This window comes from Calonectris borealis, chromosome 5 (genome assembly GCF_964195595.1).
Source record: "Calonectris borealis chromosome 5, bCalBor7.hap1.2, whole genome shotgun sequence".
Classification (NCBI taxonomy): domain Eukaryota; kingdom Metazoa; phylum Chordata; class Aves; order Procellariiformes; family Procellariidae; genus Calonectris; species Calonectris borealis.
In genome coordinates, this window is record NC_134316.1 from 9,021,950 (window position 1) to 9,042,104 (window position 20,155).

A 20,155-nucleotide genomic window follows, 5' to 3' on the forward strand; every position below is an offset into this window, starting at 1 on the left:
TACAGCTGAACAGAATTTTTTCCGGGTCTCCAGGTAGAGAGGGAGGAAGAGAGGATCTCCTGAAACCTCTATTAGAGCAGACAAGCATGTCTTACTCCCTTTCCAAACTGGATTGTATTTGTCTTTCTCTCCCCACTGCTGCGGTTGGAGGGCTAGTCCAGCAAATATTCTGAATGCCTTATTCCAGGCCTGTAGAAATTACTCTACAGGGAGAGCAGTGCAGGCAGAGCATATTCCCAGAAATGGCATAGTCTCTGGAGTGTTCCTCTGTGAGTCCTGATGGAGGAAGCAACCCTGTTCAAAGTCATCCTCTGCTATGAGATTGTGCAGCCCTAGCCAACAGGGAACCTTGAACAGTGGGAAATGAGAGCAGCAAAGGAGGACCAGTCTCTGTGGATCCCAGTGCCATGCTCTTCAAACACTAGAGGAGCTAGAAAGATACAAAAAGCCTTGACTTGATGCCCTGTTTATATCTTCATGTACTGGGAATCAAGCTGGCAGGCCTGTAAGATCAGATTGTGTTGGATCCCTCATGAAACACCTTTCCCAGTAGTGTCCAGAAAAAGAAGCAGACTGCAAGCAGGTGGTTTCATGTTTTATAGATGATGGTCATATATGGTCTTGTGTGTTTGCAGTCATATATCCACCAGAAACATGTTACAGTTGCATGTATATTGGCACAAGTTTGCTTGGAAGTCATGTGGATATTCCCAGCCCTTGTCTGGTGGAAGCAGGACCGTGAATTAGTTCTGGTCCAGAAGCTGCACTCAGGCTGTCTTTCATGCAGCTGTCTCTGGAGATAGATGGAGGTCATCATACCTGTTCATTCCATATGTGTAGGCATGTCCTTCACTTCTTTGATCTCAAAATCCTTGGATGCTCTCCCTCATGTGTTCCAGCTGGTTAGGGAACCTACTGGACCAAAGAAGACACAGGCACTGGGAATGGTTATAGTGTCACTGGTACTCTTTATAACTAGTTCTTTTTTTTTTTTTAAGGGTGGGATAATGAATATTGAGAAGGTGAAATTATGGGGAGAGGCAGAAAGTGTTGTATGTGAGCTTTCCTTCAAAAGACTATTTTAAAGGTAATTGAATAGCTTCTAGGTTGTGCTCAGCAGTGCTTGGTGTGAGGTGCGGATGCAGAGGCAGGGACTGAGGGTTTATTTGGCTTGTGCTCATCACTGTGTCTGTGTAACAAATTAGGCTGTTTGTGTTTGGAGTGCCTAATTCATCGCTTGTTTTCTTCATTCTTGGGCCTGGAGTCTTCCTGGCCAAGGCGGCTGGTAAGCCTGCTTGGCATCCTTGGAAGAAAATATGATTGTTATTTGCCTTTTGCAACCTTAATTAAACTGGTCTCTAGGCTGGAAGGCCAGATTGGTCTGCAGTTCAGGCAGCAAAGCTGACAGTGGCTGTGAAAACACTGTTTAACAGCTGTGATGTTGTTCAAGATTTGAACTTTAGGGAGAAGTGTTGCTTAAAACACAAACACAGCAAAACATCCAAGCTGGTAATTGTCAGTAACAATGCAGCTAAAAATTAGTGTTGGCAGGAGCTGCTTTTGTTCCCTCTTTGATTTTAACATAATCAGCTGTTTAGGAGTTTGGTTTCTCTTCCTCTCCTCCCCCTTGCCAAATGTATGTTAAAGTTATTGATTGTGTTCTGTTCAAACATACACTTACTGTATCCAATATAATATTTCAATGTAACAACATTAAAATCCATCTTCAGGTTTTTCACACTGCTTAAAAGTTCCCTAGAATCCTCATATGTGAAATGAGGATCTGACACTCCAGGAGAAATTTAAATTTTCTTTTTTTGATATGCTATGTCTATAATCGGCGAGTTCCTTAGATGACTGTGCTAGTTTACTAATGCATTTTGTCTTTTTCTCTCTTTATGGGTGAGCTTAAAGGTCACCACTGGAAAAAAGAACTATATCTGCTTCTGAATTGTCAGGTCATGTAGTGCAGCAGGATATAGCAATTTTTTTTTTCCAGAGAGAAAGGAGATTATTCTACTGGAGCTCTCTTAAGCCACCTATGAGGTTTGTTTTGACAAGACTCTGATCTCTGTGAATTGCAGTATTTACCGGTCCATCATTAGAATGGCAATGAGTAATTGAAACGCTCAGCACTTTCTGTCTTCAGTTTCTGTAAAGGCAGGTGATTTTATTCAATAGTAAGGCCTAGATGTCCTCCAAAATGGAACAGAGCAAATGTAAATCTGGGTTTTTGGAACAAGTCGGCCATGTTTCTTCTCTCACTTCTTTTAGACCATTGGTTTATATCTCCTTCAAATTGGAAGCTGTACTAATCCTTCAGAGCAATACAGCAGGAGCTGTGAGGGGATGGTTCACGTGATACCTCTATTATATGTCCCATTTGTGTTTTATTATTGCACAGATGTAAGACTTGGTCTGTGCTTTGGTCCCCCTGCAAGTCTGGAGTCATCTTCAGACTGCCCTGTGGGCCATGTGCCACTGAGAAAACACTGGCATCCTCAAGGAAAGGGAGATCTATCTGGCTGAGGATAAATTGTGCTTAATGGGAAGATATGTTGCATGAGCTGTTGACGCTCTCTGAGTGAAGTATGACAACAGCTTCATTTTGTAATGTTGTTTTAACTTCTTATTTTTCTTCACTGCTTCCTGAGTACTCAGCTTCTGTTTTGTTTACTCCAATAGAGCAAAAGACTTTAGCTTCAGTCAGTGCTGCCTCCTCTGTTATTTTGGTGAAATGTGATGTGTAACTTACTTTTTCCTTAAATTCCCAGACAGCACAAAGGCCAGTGGAAAAAGAGTTGTAGGAGATGTGGCGTACAGTACAGCAAAGGAAAAAGCTTCCTACATCACCCCAGTTCCTGGTGGCGTTGGGCCTATGACTGTGGCCATGTTAATGCAGGTACGTGGGCAGACTGTGAGACTGCTGGTCATCTCCTCTACGTTTGCCTTTGGGATATGTTGCTGCTGACCATCAGCATGCTACCAAAACAACGGGTGCTTCCTTCTTCCTCTTACAGCGGTCTAGTTAGGATTTCCAACTTCTAGTCCAAACAATTTGGATTCAGTTAACTGAGGAAGAAAATGGACATTAAGGAAATGTTAGGACAGAGTTTTTTTGGTTCGGGTTTTTTGGGGGAATGTTTTTTTGAGTGTGGTCTCTCAAAACAGTGAGAAACAGGCTTGTCTCACAATACTCTGGCTGCATTCTGAAACTATCCATAGGGTGATTTGATAAAAAGGAGGAGAGTGACAGTATAAGCCAGCTCCCTCTGTTTCCTGTTTTGCTGAAGAAACCCTTCTGGCACAGAACACCCCAAAAAATCCAGCACACTGGAAGATAGATAGGTAAATGGATGGATAGATAGATATGGTGGTTTTTTTTTCTTTTTAAGAAAACTACGAGCAGAATCTCATTTTGGATTGTTTGCAAATGCTTTAATCAAAGCACTTTATGTTAATCCCAAACTGAGACAAATGGGAGGGGAAAACCTTTCTGAGTCTCTTTGTTAACCTGCATGGTTCATACAGTGGTGGTTGCTATAATGCATTCTCATGCTCATTTTAGAGCACAGTGGAGAGTGCGCAGCGTTTTCTGGAGAAGTTCCAGCCTGGAAAATGGAACATCCAATATAACCAGCTTACCCTAAAGATGCCTGTTCCAAGGTAATGCTTATAAATGAAGCCACTGGCAGTATCATGCAGTATAGCATTTACTTCTGTTCACAAGCTTTGCATAATACAAGACATACATGTATGCAGACTGTAGCTAACATTGAAGTTAGGAGAGAAGTAGAGAGAAAGCACTGTGAAGGCTTCCTAAGGGAGCAGAGCTAACCTGCAGTGGTGCTGTGACATATGTTGAAGTGTAGGCTTGGGTCATCCTGATAATATTAAGGTGTAAACATGGACTTCCAGACTCCTTAGGCCTGCTAGATAGCTGCTGATTCAGCAAATAGTGAGACACTTGTATTTTGGAAAATTTTCAGTCTGACATGGCAAAAACCTGTCATCTTGAGGTAGGAGTTATTGGTGTCAAGTCCCCAAGGAGCAGCTGAAAATATACAAAATACCATAAGGGAGCATAACACATTGCCTACAAAAAGGCATTCTTGGGCTGGGAGGAGTGGGGGTAGAGTTAGTGAGGGTTTTTTTGTTGTTTGGTTTGTTTGTTTCAAAAAAAAAAAGGCAGTTCTGAGGATGTGTCTATTCTAATGTAGCCAATATCAGTGGGATTGATTCATTTAACTAGCAGGGGCTAAAGCTTCCCTTTTAAAAGGGTGTTTAGGTGTTTGTAGTTTATGCCGTCCAGAAGTGGCAAATTTGTGAGAAGTCTTTGACTTATAAATTGACCTTGCTCTCTTTCTTTAAGTGATATTGAAATATCGCAGTCTTGCATGCCCAAGCCCATTGATCAAGTTGCAAAAGAAGTTGGCCTGCTCCCTGATGAGATGGAACTCTATGGCCAAACTAAAGCCAAGGTTCATCTGTCGGTTCTTAAACGGCTGAAGAACCAGCCAGATGGCAAATACGTTGTTGTTACTGGGTAGGTACTTCCTTAGTACCATCACTTACGTGATGTCAAGGTGAAAAGAAATTTTATTAGCATGGCTTGTCATTGTATTGACTTTTGGTAAGGTGAATGTGTGGGGTGCTTGGGGTTTCAGTAATCCACACTGTGAAAATCTAGTGGTTTGGGAAATAGATTTATATCTTCTGGCAATTAGTGGGAATGTAGTTTAACATTCCTCTCCTGGAGAATTGTTTTGGTCTGCAGGTCAGGGTTATGAAGGGCAAGCTGGATCGTAGTCAAAGTTCTCCTGGTCTAGTAGCCTGCCTTCAACAGTAACTAGCATGTTGTTTCAGAGGAAAGTCTTAGGCAGTTATGTGATAATTTGCCAATCTCATTCCAGTTTCGAACTGATGAAGATTAGGTGAAGTCTGAGCCAATCCAGAATTTGCATTGGCATTAACTGCAATCACTGGGTGACTGTTTTATCCCTGTAAGTATTTTGAGTCTCACCCACTGCAAGAGTTTAATTGTGTCTGTTCTGCTTTTTCACTGCAGGATAACTCCTACTCCCCTGGGAGAGGGGAAAAGCACCACCACTGTCGGTCTTGTTCAAGCCTTAGGAGCACACCTTAACCAGAATGTCTTTGCCTGTGTTCGGCAGCCTTCTCAGGGGCCAACCTTTGGTATAAAAGGTATGAGCTGTTCTGTTGCTTGCAGTTGGACTAAATGGGGAAAGATGGCATTCGGAGATTTTATTCTGCTGCATTGTAGTTTTACATAATTCCCAGTTACAATTGCATTTCTTTTAAGAAAGAAAAACCTTGGGTAAGTTCTTCAGTGTTGTCTTCAAGTGCTGTGCTGCAACTTAAACTAAGTTGCTCGACAGTAGCTGCCTTCTTAAAGCCATTAAGCAAACACATGTAATACCATTCTGGGCTAGAGAGACCTTTATTTGCATGATTTGACTATTGTCTCTCTGTAGGTGGAGCTGCAGGTGGTGGCTATTGTCAAGTTATCCCCATGGAAGAGGTAATTCTTTATACAAAGCCTCATTGCACGTATAGCTCACAGACCTTGAAGAGATACTGCAGTCAGACAACTTAAAAAATCTTTTTTGTTTATGGCCCAGTGTAGCACTCCCAAGAACTGGATACTTGATTTCAGCAAAGCTTTTTTTTTTTTTAAAAAAAAAAAAAAAAATCTTTGGTTGTTTCAGAAGGGTGCCTGCATGGTCAGGGAACTTCATGGAACTGGGAATTCCCAGTTCCTCTGTTCCCTCCCCTTCTCTGCCTTGAATTGCTGTATACCCTTGAGCAAAGTACATCCTGTGCCTTTTTTTCCCAGCGCTGAAATGAAGATGATAATGACTTAATATGTTTTGGAAGCGTCTTAAGTAGTTCTGTCAGCAGCGGTGGTCACCAACTCTTTCTGTGAGCTATTTTGATGTACTTGTGTTTTAGATTACTAACATGAAATGGGAAGAGGGAAGTTGGGAATCAGTAATGCCAAGACCTCAGCCTGTGGGGGACTGGCGCTGCAGCGTATTTCTGACGTGACTTGGCAAAATCCCGTGTCTGGGGGCAGGGAATTGAAAGGCACGTGTAGCACGTGCTGTGGTGCTTCTCTCAACTCTCAAAGTAATTACCTGTAGAATTCTACCTTTGTCTCATGCACTATAGATTGACACAGGGCAATTTTAGGAATAAAAGCAGAAATTATCAAAAGGGCTGTTTGTTCTAATTGATGCAGCAAGTCCATAAAAGATAAAAATGTTAAGGAGGCAGAATATTGATTTAGTCAGGTGCCAAGAACATGTGTGAATGATAGATGTGACAGGAAAAATAATCTCCTCTTTGGGAGTGTTAATAAGACAAGCCAAAATGCTTGACTGTGTGCAGCAGTGGGTAACAGCCCCACTCTTGGAACCAAGCTGGCTGAAAGGACTTTCTTTAAGTGTGACCCACGTGGTATAAATACACATAGTTTTGTGGGGGTGTTTTAATCGATGCATGTCTCATAAAATTGAAGTATCTGGAGTCACTAGTTACAGTAATGACCTTGATACATCATTTGATATTTCTGCATGCAGCTTTCATCCTAGGAATAGATTAGCAAGTGAAAAACTTTTGAGTTCATACTGCAGAACCGAGGTAGTAATAATTGCTTCTTGTCGCATGTACGTAGAATGAGACAACAATTGGCATTTACTAATAAGGATTTATAATCAGTGTGTGACTAGCTGCATTCTGCTTTTAGCTGTCTGGTTTTTAAGACCACAGTAGCAAGGCTTCAACAAAATGGTATTGTAAGGTCTTCTGTCATATAACCTTTTCTAATGTCCCCTTTTCATCTTCCTCCTTTGCTGCTCTGCTACAGAGGAAAATGATTGTTTTAACCACACCTTTTAATCCCCTGCTGTAATGCAAGTTTGTCACGTAAGCTATATATACCAAGCCATTTGTGAGTATACCTACAGTGCAGCCAGATAACTCATGTAGTCAAACCCCTTCAAACTATCTTTTAATGAGATAGAACCAAGAAAACTACTAGCAGTGTCACTGTGTAGTACGTGGTCTATAAGTTCTGCCTACGATACTGTGTGTTTGAGTGGTTAGCTTATGCAGAGCTCCGTGCAACCACAGCTCTACTGCTAGCACTATACAAGGTTGGTAGTTTCAATTTAGCTCAAAAGGTATCTTTGTGGGCGCAGCAGCAGCTTCAGCTAATGTATGTGTGAAACCTGTTGTGCAAATAATGAGAGTGGGTCAGAAGGAAGGTGAAGGAGGAGCAATGCAGATGTGTCATACCATGGTCTTCTCAGGTGTCAAGGAGCCTGCAAGAACTGTTTTTGTGAAAAAAAAAAAAACAAACAACTTTTTATTTGGAAGCTTCGTTCTGGAAGTTTGTAAAATGACATCAATGTGGGGGAGGCATTTTTCTGTTTTAGAGAAATTCTTTCCTCTCTTCCACATACTACACTGAGCAATCTCTCCCCCTCCACCCTCACCCACTTTAACATTGCTATTAATACTTCTCTTTCCATCTGTCTACGATGAATTGAAATAGATGAAAATTGCAGCAGGATGAGGTAACTGATATGTTTTATCTCCTCTAGTTTAACCTTCACCTCACTGGTGACATCCATGCTATCACTGCCGCCAACAACCTGGTCGCTGCTGCTGTCGACGCGCGTATATTCCATGAGCTAACTCAGACTGACCAGGTGCGATCCTTTCTTATGATGTATTTGAGCCCAGCCCACTTTGGCCAAGATGTTTTGGGTGTGCCAGCAGTGCTAATTAACTACCTGTTTCATTCTGCAAGGCTCTCTACAACCGTTTGGTGCCTTCTGTCAATGGTGTTAGGAAGTTCTCAGATATTCAGATCCGAAGACTACAGGTAAGTTCACTGGTTTTGCATTGGTTTCTGGTTCTGTTCCATTTACTCATCCTTATCGTAGGCAGAGCTACGTTACAGAAATCCTTGTGTGGTCCTCTAGGTCATTCAGCTGGCATTTATTTTTTACATAAAGTGTGCAGAAGCGTGGTAGCCCTTCTTGCAGAAAACAGTGAGATGCAACCCCAAGGGGCAGAATCATTGATGTAACTCTCTTTATCACACGCTGTATGAGTAACGCAGTGGGAAGAGGCAAAGGGATTAGTGCCCTTTATTAATGGTGTCAATTCAGTGTCCTTAATGCAGTTTAAGAAAGAACCAGAATCAGTCTCTGTACCTTACACCCAGTTACAGCTAGAAATGAATAGTTCCCATGTGACAGCTATATAAATAATGCAGCACAAAAAAATTCAGCAAAAAGAGAACATAGAGAATTTTTTGTCTTACCCAGATTGAGGAAATGGGGAAAATTGGAAAAAATACCTGTCCCCTACATTCCCCATTCCTCCTCTCCCCCCAAGAAAATTCCCAGTTAGATGAGTAGCCCTGTCATTGAATGGCAGTCCCTGAGCAGACCATAGCTCCTCTGATCCTCAGAAATTAATGTGAACTAACATGTGTCCCTGACTTCTGCAAAAATGAGGATTAACAGAGGAATAGTTTTGCACTGGGCTTGAACCTTCTGGCTAGGAGGACAGCCTGGGGCCTGCTAAGCTCATTCAAAGTACAAACCTGTTTCTACCGTATTCAGGCTACATTAGTTGCCCATTTGGAAGTCAGGAGCAATAGTTAGACTACTCAGGAAGCTAAAACTCCAATTTATTAATTGGCTATAATGTCTCAACCATTAGAGAATGTGTGGTTTGCTTCCACTGTTGAGCAAAGCAGCTACGTCGTATTGCTTGGTGTTCCTGACGGACTGCTGAGAGAACTCTACCCTAACCACTGTGGTTATTAAAGGTCGAGATGTGAACAGGATGCTAATACTCCAGAAAGATGACATCTTTTTTTTTTTTTTTTGTTTATTTCTTTTTCTAAATGATGTGCTTGAAGAGGAAGAGAACAGACTTTCTTCCTCCCTGCTGTTCTTCAGGAGAAAAATAAGACTTAGCTGTCTAGCTAATTAAAAAAAGCTTGCTCGTTCATAAATCAACTCAATCGTTTTCCTCATTCCTAAGCTTGCGCTTGTATAGGACTTCTTGAGATAATTCTTCTCTCAATTAAGCAACTTGGCAAACTGCCCATCCTCTCAGTATGTTCAAGATCAGCTTTCTGGGATGCTGACAGCCTTGTGACTGAATTGTTTAATTCCTCCTTTGTGCTGCTTAACCAGCATGCTGAAAGCAGTGTCTTTAAATACGTATGGCTGTGTGCAGTGACCCTAGGCAAACTAATGAGAAATGGATGTAAGCATGTGAGACTAATGATTAGAACAAGGCATGTAGGGAACTGCAGAGCTCTCTCTCTTACTCTTTCTGTGGATGCCTTGCACAAAGCTTGGTGACAACCTGCCCGAATGAGCTCTGTTGTCTGCCTTGCCCTTTACTAGCTGGCCAGCAGCAAGCTCTGCTTCCAAATACACACTGATATGGATCATCTTACGTTGTTGTGGGGTCTAGGAGAAGGGGCACCAAAAAGGCAGCCCCTCCTTATTTCTGAATATGCACGTGCTGCTGCTGAAGGCTCATTGCTCTAGTGAAAGGTTTATTTCTGTGAATCTTTTCATTATACCTTTTTTTTCTTTTATTTGTCCTTTCCTCCCCTAGAAATTGGGCATTAACAAAACTGATCCTACGACTTTGACAAAGGAAGAAGTAAACTTCTTTGTGAGATTGGACATTGACCCAGGCACCATAACATGGCAAAGAGGTACAAGAGCCATTAAATGAAAGAATTATTAAGAAACAAAATGTGTGTCAAAAGAGAGGTTTGCAAGTGCAGCAGGAACTGCGTTTCCTGGGAAAATGGGAAAGAGGGCAGGGCTGGCCTCTCCTTCTGAGTGTTTGGTGGGATAGATGCCTGCAGCTGGGATCACATTTCTAAAGGGTCTGACTCAGGGACTTGAATCTGCTCTGAATTCACAAAGATTAAGACTTCACTAATTGGTGCAAGTTTGTGTTTCTGGATTTGTCAGTTACTGAGGGAGTTGAGTTTGGCAACCGTAGCCAGCAGCCTTTTTACCTGACTTAGAAAGCTCTGTGAGCAAGGAGAGGGTTCTGCTCTGGCATTAAACTAAAAAGTGGGCAGTTTTAATCTGCACACTTGCTCTGTTGGGGACTGACAGCAAATAAAGGCCAGATTTTTAAAAGGTTTTTAAAGATACCTGAAGGTAAGATCAGTCTCTGGTCTGGCAGATTTAATATTTCACTAGCAAAGGAAATTCCAAAAATGGACATTTTTTTCTGATTTAGACCTCAAGAGTATTGCTTTTTCTTCTTTTTATTAAAATACAGTGTGAAATGTATTTTCCAAAATTTGCTTTGTAGCCTGTAATGGGACTAAAGTAGTCTGCCTCATGGGAAATATTTTATAAAATACTTAGAATTTTTCAAGCAGATAGTAAGGAACAGCAAATTTAAGCCAGTATTCGATAGTTTGTGTTTCCAAGATAATTTGAATTGATAGGGCTGTGTGAAACTCTTCTTGCTAAATGGTAGAATCTGACCATTTTATCACTTAACTTATAAAATGATAATTTTATTTCTTTTTGGCTGTAATAATTTCCTGATTTCAAATTGACCAATTATGGTGAAAAAGCAATTGGAATAATACTAGCAGCTCTGTTTTTCAGAGAGGCTTTGGACTTGTGTTAAAGGCACGCAAAGGGAGGTAGACTCCCTCTGCATGAAGTGCAGGGTCTGCATGTGACTGTGGGTATCTTAACTTTGTTGCAGTTCAATTTTGGGGAAGAATCATGCTGAGTAGCACTTACCATTCTTTAGGAGAGGATGGTATCTCCAACTGCCATCCTCTTTTCATAGGTCATCTAGCTGAGTGTTTGTGATAGGGCATAGATGTGACTTATGACTTGCAATGTGACTTCTCATCTTTCTCTCTGCGTTCCTTGCAGTACTGGACACAAATGACAGGTTCCTTAGGAAAATCACTATTGGACAGTCTCCAACAGAAAAAGGCTTCTCACGAACGGTAATTGTTCCCTTTTCTGGCCTGTTTTAAAAAGTTCTTTGAAAAACGTGGTCCTAAAGCAAGTTTCTGTCACTCTAGATATTTCTACCTTTTACCAGTACCTTGTTAAAGAGAAAGCAGAAAGTCCCTTCAACCAAGCAGTTAAATTTGCTACCAGTGCAGTGTTTATTTTTATTGTCTGTTCTCTCCTGAATGATGACTTCCCAAACTGGGATGACTGTGGCATAATAACAGTGGTACACAAGGGCCCTCTGTAAATGTGATGCATGGCAATGGCTAATCTTCATCACTGCAGCTGCTTTGGGTGGGATGTATCTGGCCAAAACTAGACACAGTATCTGAGCTTGTTGTCTAGATTCATTACATAATCAATAGAGGAAAATAGGCAATCTGGGCTGTGACTCCTCTCATGTCATAAGTAACTGTCATATTAATAGTTCAAATGAATTGTGCTCAGAACAGCCTCTTTCTATTGGCTTGAAATGTCCCTAGGGTGCTTAGCTTTGATGGAGGTGTCTGCGTTATGTCAGATGAATTCTACCCTTCATTTCCTATAGAATCTGATTTTTTTTTTCAGTCTTTTACTGTACTGTTTAGTGATAGTCAGATGAGTTAGTAAGCTCAGTCTTCAGAAATATAATTTGTTAGTGTTAAGCGTTCTTGCATGAATCACTAATGTATGTGCCAGGAGGGAGTCATGTAATAGCAATGGAATAAATAGTTTTTACTTAGTTTTGCAAAAAAAAAATCCAGTTTAAAATGGCCAAATTAAATGAAGTATGTTCTGAGAGTAATCCTTTGGATTTCTTTTATATTTGTATGTCTGATGTTTTTTGGTTTTTTTTTTTTGTTATGATGGTGATGATTGGCCTTGTTTCAAGAATTTAACGGAGGTAAGGACTGCTGCTAGTGAATCTTGATGAGTTCACGTTCTTTATCCATCTCTTGCAGGCTCAGTTTGACATCACGGTGAGCAGTGAAATCATGGCAGTTCTAGCACTCTCTGATGGGTTGGATGATATGAAAAAGCGACTGGGCAGAATGGTCGTAGCTTCCAGCAAGAGAGGAGAACCAGTGACAGCAGATGACCTTGTAAGGGAGTCATTCAGTTCTTAAATGCTTTTTCCTATTACTTCTGAAAGTCCTTGGATTGAAAAGCATAGAAAAGACCTTAGCATATAGAAGATCAAAGATGAAATCTTAGCCCCTGGAGTTCATGAAGGTTTTTACTTCAGTGTGGCTAGCACCTTACCCAGAGAGTGTGTGTGTGTGCACGTGACCTGGGCAGGGACAAAGGGTCCTGTGTGATGTGCTGTCTGTCAAGCTGAAGCTAGCACCAGAGGAATTAATGGGGGAATACATGGTGGCTTCTAGATAAAAAGCATGTTTACGAATCGGAAGAACTCAAAATGCATCCTGCTGGCCATCCTGTTTCTCAGGCTCCCTGGAGCGAGGAAAACGTTGAGCAGGAACAAAGGCTCCTGCAGATTTAATTACAGATGATGAAGTATCTTATTCTGGGAGGCTGTGAATGCTATAAATGCCAAACCCTGTGCAAAAAGTGCAAGGTCTCCATAAGGAAGCCTTTGATGAGGAACACAAATCCTTTACTTCCACTGCATGAAATGCGAATGTAGTAGCACTGGTGATGTCTATTACCGGTATGTAAAGCAGTCCTAAGCAGCAGTTGCAAGCTGCAGCACTGTCTTGCAGCTGTCCGTACAATAATTATTAGTACAGTTCTTGCCATGTTTGTGGAGTGTGTCAACTAGCACTCTCCCAAATGGTGCTTCACTGTGGTTTCAGGCAAATAGCCTGTGCCCCAGACACTTCTTCCAATAAATGTTTTGAAGATGGCAACCCTGTTTGGAGAAGGGAAGGGGAATTGAGGCCTGTTTGTGAACTGGGCCCTGCCACTTGGCCTCAAGACAGAGAACAGGCTCAGGACTGTTGCACTAGTCAATAGAGATATGATATTGGTGCTCACTGCTGTCCTGTATAGTAGATATTTCACAGCCTGCTTTGCAAAAGACAAGAATATTACAAATTTGCATGATGTGGTGTTAATGAGGTTTATCTTGCATTTTCTGAATGAACATTTCCAGTGGGATAGGAAGAATTCACAGGGTGGGTATCCTGACCTGTGTTTTCAGCAAGGTGGGACACAGCACTAAGGCTTGCCCAGCTCTTGCTATCTTGCTGTGGGTTTTTTGTTTTCTTGTGTGTTTGGGGTTTTTTTTGGTTTATTTTACTTCCTCCCAGGATAAGCTTAAGAAACAGTAGATTAGCAATATGGCCTGACTCTGGCCTTGCAGGAAAAGGGCTAGGCTGGGAACCATTTATCTGTAAATGTCCTTATGTGAGACACTTGTTGGGAATGAGGGAGGGCATGTGCCAAAGTTCTGTAGGCAGCTTTGAGATTTTAATTCCTACTGCTAGCATGCTGCCACCTTAAGTATCTGAGTTAAACCCTGTTCTGGAAAACAGGAGTCTCTGCTGCTGCCCATCAGCAGTTTTATGTAGAGCCCAGGTGATAGAAGTCTTTCATCTCAAGATTTGTTTTACCTTTTTTTTTTTTTTAATCTAATTATATTTAATTTTGTCCATTGCAACTGCAGAATGGAGGATGGTATCAGACCCGTGCAACACGTTCTCTTGAACGTTTTATGTTTGCACTGATGGTAGTCATTGGCTTGCATTGTTAGGACTGTATTGCGTAGTCCTCATGCAGGCAGAAACGTGATTACAGAGACCAGTCTGGTACAATAAGATGTCTGGGTCCTTCTGCTGTGATACAACCAATGTCATGAGTGTGCTACCAAGAAGCACAAAGAAACTGGGAAGAAATGTGGAGTCAAAAGCTGATTACAGGTTTTTGGAGATGGGATGTATTGAAGTGCCGCTGAGTGACACAGGCCTGAAATGTCGCCATGGAAATCTTGCTCTGTAGTTTTCATTATTCTGGAGATGACTGAAGTTTAAAGCTTATCCATTAAATGTTAAATAAGCTTTCATGTGGCAAGATTGAAACTAATGAAACAAAGCAGTGAATGTCTTTTAAAAAATAACTTTCATTTAATTGAGTGCTGCAATCCGGTTGAAATTAAAAGGGAAGAAAAAGAAATCATGGTTCAAGGTTTTCATAACTGCTGTGAACATTTGGCTCAGTACCCATGATAGCAATTCTAGTTACTTTTGCAAGTGCTGGGTGACAGCTGGTTTGGTTTCCGTTGGACTGTGTCAGTCAGAAGGATGACCAAACCCTCATTTTCTCTTCCCAAAGCAAATGCAGCTGAAATCACAAGCTTTCACTTTGCAGGAAGCAGAATTGCAGCAGGGTATATTGCTGCACCTCAGAGGAAACGTGGGCTCTAGTGTTTGCCTTTCATGATGTCAGCCTGGTCTTTCTCATGAGCACAGAGGTTCACTTTAAAAGTTATTTCTGCTCAAGAGACTTGGGCAGGATGTAGCAGCTTGTTATGACATTTTAAGGCCAGTACGTAGAGCCTAGTTGCTGAAATGAGGGAGGAAAAAAGTCCAAGACAAATCTACCTGCAAAACCTAAGAACATTGCCTCTGAATGGGCTACAGTAAACCATAAGTACCTAAGGGTTACTCTCTTGCTGCCATTGTTTACTAACCTTGCTATAGCATTGAAACAGCAACTGTTCTTTATGCCTTCACTACAAGGTGATAGCCAAGCAAGGTCACAACCGAGAGGCTGCCCCCAGCAGAAATCACAGATCCTCTTACAAGAATGTGAAGGTCATTATTCTGCCTTGCCCTGAGTAGAGTTAGTTCTATCTAGAGCAACTGCTGGTTCTGGTCCTGAAAGCTTACCAGGACAAAAGCAGAGCCTTGACACTGCATAGGAACTGTCTCAAGGTCTCACTACGTCTGGAAACTGATTGCCCTTTTTTTCTTTTAGGGAGTGACTGGTGCTCTAGCTGTCTTGATGAAAGATGCTGTAAAACCAAACCTCATGCAGACACTAGAGGTGAGCACAGATGATTTGCTATACATGCATTCTCAGAGCCAAGACGCAACCAGTTTAATTCATTCATCACAAATCAACGTGGCCTTACTCGGCTTAGAGTTGGAGGTTTACTGTGGTTTCCTGCCTAAGGTTCAGAGCTAGGGGAGAAGACTAGCTTCTTTCTAGGTCCACCATTGGCATGTGGGATGACCCTAAGGAAATGCACTAAATTTTGCTGTGTCTCTGTTCCACTTTCTTTAATGCCAGGAAGTGTTTTGGGAATCTAAATGGTGTGGATACAGGAGAATGGCAAAGAGTTGCTGGGATTTAGCCATCATTTTCCTAAGCAGATTAATATCTCCACTTGTGCAGATTATTATAATCCTGTTTGCCCTGTAGTCCTTATTACTGATAACAAATGTTTGATCAGAAGGCTTTAAGATCTGTCTTCTAAAAGTGTTTTTCTTTACTTTCAGGTACCATAGTACTTAGCTCCTGAAATGCTGCAGATTAGCTAAATTGTACCCTCTGGTTTTCTTTTTCTCTCTCTCTCTCTCTCACCCCCCCCCTTTTCTAGGGAACACCAGTGTTTGTTCATGCTGGACCTTTTGCCAATATTGCACATGGGAATTCTTCAGTGTTGGCAGACAAAATAGCACTGAAGCTTGTGGGTAAAGAGGGATTTGTTGGTAAGTGTGTGGGATGGTTTTTTTGTTTGCTTTTTGTTTGTTTGTTTTGCAGGGAGGGATCTGCCTTTTTTTTATCGTGACTGTCTTTGGGGTTTTTGTCTGGGAAGAAGCTTCTGGTTTATGTAATCAGAGCATGATTTCTCCACCCAGCAACCTTTCACAAGCTTCTTTTCTTTTAATTTCTACTCTAGTTACAGAAGCAGGATTTGGTGCAGACATAGGCATGGAGAAATTCTTCAATATTAAGTGCCGCTATTCTGGTCTCCGGCCTCATGTGGTGGTGCTGGTTGCTACGGTCCGAGCTCTGAAAATGCATGGAGGAGGGCCTGCAGTAAGTACTAGGCAAGGTTTCCTTTAGGCCTGAGGGGCTGTTACTGTTGTTCTGATCCAGTCATTTAAAGCCCTGTAGGGTTTGATCTGCTTGTTTTGCAGTTGTAAATGTCTGTAAATGTTTGCATATGTCCCTGTTGCTTGTAAGCTGCTTCAATGTAGTATGTTACAGGTACACACCTGCTTGTTTTATTGTCCTAATGAAGTGCTTGTATGCTGGGGCACTTGTGATATTACTACAGTCAGTCATTTGTTGTATTGTGAGTGAATCTTGCAGTTTTTTATTCTTCCTTTTTTTTTTTCTTAGAAAAAAGGATCAGCCTGGAGTAGAATGTTGTATCTTGATGCCGTTTAATAAGAATCAAGCACAAATTGCTGTCCTGGATAAAAATCTTACGGGGTTCCATCTTTTTTCTTTTTTTCCTTTTTTTTTCCCAGGTCACTGCTGGGGTACCTTTACCGAAGGAGTACATGGAAGAGGTAACCTTCTTTAGCTGTTGTGACAGTTGACCAACTAACGGTGGTCATGACGCGATATTGTCATGCAGTGCACGCCTGGATAGCTAGTGTGTTACTACTTTAGCTGCCAGGGAAATGCTTCCTCATACAAGCTGTAATGTTGTTGTTGTTTTTTTTTTTTAAATTATGTTACTTTGGCTCTGCTCTTTCAAGCATTTATTGTACTTGACCTAGCCAGTATTCAGAGCTTTTTTGTTTCTCCTGAGCTCATGCAATTGTCTGTATGCCCAATTTTTCATAGTAATTCCTACTCTGTGTCCCCTGACCATCTCAGTATGGAGTAATTGCTTGGCCAAAATATTGTCTCTGAAAATATTCAGAGTGCCTCTCTAATTACTCTGTCCTTCGCAGCAGCAGTTTTTGTTTTTATCCCCCTCCCCCTTTACAAGCAGAGAGGAAAGCGAACTGAAGTCTCAGCTTCTATCCTTGTGCCTTGGATGGTTGTGTACACTTGGATAATTGGTCTGGCTCTCTTTACGTTGCTGCAGCTTTTTCACTTGTGGAGCTTCTGTATGGATTATTCTTTGCATAGGAAGGGATAAAATGTCTGGATTTCCATGAATAATCTCTGATGCTGTAAAATGTAAATATGTGTAAACCGCAAGCTGTTGCCACAGACTTCAAACAAGTGTCACAAAATTCACTGCTAATGATATTTAATACATAAAGACGAATGTGTCAGAGAGGAAAATGAGGCTTTACTGTGGGGAGTTAATAAGCACAGGTATTAACTTACTAAAAGTAACAAAAAAACGATAAAAAGTGATTTCTCTTACCTTGGCTTGGCAGCTGAAACCAGTGATCGTTAGAAGTAGTCATTTCTCTTCCTGTATTCCATCCAAGAGCATGCACTGGTCTGGACTGTTCAGAAAGCAGCACTGGGGATTTGTCTTTGTTGTTTCATTCCCATTTTGACATTTTTATCATTAGCTGTGGACGTAGTGGGTTTGGAACAAAAATTTCACTGCTTCTGATAAAATGTGCTTCCCGCTTGCTGTCTTCTTTACAGAATCTTCAACTGTTGGCAAAAGGTTGTAGTAACCTAAACAAGCAAATCCAAAATGCACGGATGTTTGGTGTCCCAGTAGTAGTGGCTGTCAATGCTTTCAAGTAAGTGAGCTGGTAGATGGAAGTGATGCATGGGAATAAAATTGTGGCACTTTATATGCTATGATTAACACAAACTCTTGTTTTCAGTACTGTGGATGTATTGTTTGCAGCATTTTGCATTGTTGGAGGATGCTGAATAAATAGGGGAGCTCTGCTTAGTCATTTCAAATGCATTCCTTAGTTTAAATTAGCTTAGGATTTTACAATCAGTGACTATTATCTGCCATCACTTACACCCTGACTGGCCAAATTACTGTGGACAAAAGGTGCCTGTGACGATGTGGAATCTAAGCTCATAATAGATGGTGAGGTGCCTGTGCTGTCGACCACACTGTGTTCAGTAGTCTGCTGTATGGAATAATTATGCCCTGCTAAGAAGCATTTTGGGCTCTGCGTGTTGTACTGCACAGGAAATAGAATCTGTGTGTGGTCTTTCTATGCAAGCAAGAGGGCTTTGAACTGGTGTGTTAGAGCTCATGCCAGTTGAAGCGGAGTAGCCAGCTAAGGATTCTTCATCTGAAGTAAATGCATATTGAGTAATTTAGAGAAATGACGGGTTTTAGCTTGTTGTGTACGTGTGATATAGCACCTCTAAATCAGCAATATTAACGCTGTTTTGAATTTGCTTCTGAAAACAGGAGTTGCATTGCCGATGCAAGACAGATATGACAGGAAGTCTGGAATACTGCTCTGTCAGTAGCCATGGATTTCTGCATGTAGTTTCAGAGCTACCTGTTGCTGTCTGTTCCTCTGTGGAGTAGCTTCCTTCACCAAGGTGGAGAAGGCTGTGGTGGATAGCCCCTCAGCAGCTTCCTGATGGCTGGATTCTGTGATTTCTTTGGACAGCTTTTGGACGTTGTTAACAGGAGTGAAAAATGGTTAGAACAAACAGTTTATTTACTGTGTGTGCGTTCTGGTACAAATGTGCAAACTTTTCTTCTTACAGAACAGATACAAAGGCTGAACTGGCCCTTGTAGTACAACTGGCAAAGGAAGCAGGAGCGTTCGATGCTGTGGAGTGCACTCACTGGGCAGAGGGAGGTAAAGGAGCGGTTGCACTGGCCCAAGCTGTTCAGAGAGCATCGCAGACACCCAGCAACTTCAGGTTCCTCTATAATGTAGAGGTAAGAACTTGCAGTATTGCAGAGGTACTTTGTAAGGTGGAGATCAGTTGGTTTCACTGGCTTATGTTGCTGAAGGCTGTCTGAAAGGCTGCTCAGAGAAACTGAGAAGAAATTTGGTTTTAGAACATAACATTTATTCCACCAGTCTCAAAGACCTAGTTAGTCAGTTTTTGTTTTGACTACCAAGTGAAATACTGTTTACTTTTGATGCTGAAAGATGCTGCTGTGACTCTGCTAGAGATGACAAACAGGTTTCTACTGTGGCAGCCATGTTCCAGGGTAGGGGGAAGTTTACTTCTTGAACTTGAGACATGCATTCCTGTCAGAGCATGGACTAGAACAAGCCTGACCAAACCTGACTTTACCGCAGAGCTTCTGGGTGCACTTGTTGCTCAGGATGGGAATCTATACAACAGGCTATGGAACAGAATTTGTCCATTTTTAACTTCCCCCCCTACCCCCCTCCGCAAGTGAGGCTTATGGAGTCACACTACAGGTCAGAGGGAAGAGAGTGTGTGTGTGGATTTCTAATGACTTTGTACTTAAGCAAATTTGACAGTTGACTTGGAGGTAATGAAGTCACTGTTAGTTCCCAGGTTATGGCCTGAATCCTTCTTTAATAGCAAGCACCTATTCAAGAACCTAATGAGGTACAGAGCTATGTCATTATGTCTATTTTAGCTCTTTAACAGATGCTTTCAATTTTTCTTCTTTAACCTGTTCTATTTATGCTTTTATTTAACCATTAACTTGTATTCCTTCAAATTATTTTTGTCTGCTTTTTGACTTAGACTTGAGAAAGAATAAAGATGTCTCTTTGCAGCAGGGGTAATTAACATGGACGCACAGCTTATAAGAAATACTGTTGTATATCTTTTTGCTTCTGACTGTAGTAAACTAGTTTTGCCCTCTTACCAAGAGAAACAACTGCAAGAAAATAAATGAAACTGTTCTGAAAACCCTCAAATTACTGTATAGCTTTGTTCTACAGCAAATGGAAATAGCTCCTGTATCTGCAGACGGGCATTGCACAACACGTATGAAGCTGCTGTGGTGTTATGGCTCTTTGTAGTTTGGCCACACTGACTTGCCTGTCTTTTTTTTTTTTTCTAGCTCCCTGTTATAGATAAGATCAGGCTTATTGCACAGCAGATCTACGGGGCAAGTGACATTGAGCTACTTCCAGAAGCACAGGAGAAAGTCGCCTTGTACAGTAAGCAAGTGAGTTGTCCACGTCACCTGATACCAGTGGTGCTTTTCATTTGAATTGTTCATATTCAACAGTGGTGTTCAAACTGTGCGTGAAGGGAATCATCACACAAATCATGTCCTTGTCCAGGACTCAGTGAAT

At 41.5% G+C, this 20,155-nt stretch overlaps 1 protein-coding gene across 1 annotated transcript in view; it reads left to right on the forward strand.

Annotated features, from left to right (window-relative positions):
- Positions 1–20,155, forward strand: part of MTHFD1 (methylenetetrahydrofolate dehydrogenase, cyclohydrolase and formyltetrahydrofolate synthetase 1) — a 43,411-nt gene that overhangs the window by 16,650 nt on the left and 6,606 nt on the right. Inside the window, exons 9-25 of the mRNA XM_075150898.1 lie at positions 2,775–2,902; positions 3,569–3,666; positions 4,373–4,546; positions 5,069–5,205; positions 5,496–5,542; positions 7,629–7,736; positions 7,838–7,912; positions 9,676–9,778; positions 10,980–11,056; positions 12,008–12,148; positions 14,985–15,053; positions 15,610–15,721; positions 15,913–16,052; positions 16,490–16,531; positions 17,580–17,680; positions 18,627–18,804; positions 19,918–20,025. Of these exons, the coding sequence (XP_075006999.1) occupies positions 2,775–2,902; positions 3,569–3,666; positions 4,373–4,546; positions 5,069–5,205; positions 5,496–5,542; positions 7,629–7,736; positions 7,838–7,912; positions 9,676–9,778; positions 10,980–11,056; positions 12,008–12,148; positions 14,985–15,053; positions 15,610–15,721; positions 15,913–16,052; positions 16,490–16,531; positions 17,580–17,680; positions 18,627–18,804; positions 19,918–20,025 (1,838 nt within the window). The remainder of the gene's footprint in view (positions 1–2,774; positions 2,903–3,568; positions 3,667–4,372; positions 4,547–5,068; positions 5,206–5,495; positions 5,543–7,628; positions 7,737–7,837; positions 7,913–9,675; positions 9,779–10,979; positions 11,057–12,007; positions 12,149–14,984; positions 15,054–15,609; positions 15,722–15,912; positions 16,053–16,489; positions 16,532–17,579; positions 17,681–18,626; positions 18,805–19,917; positions 20,026–20,155) is intronic.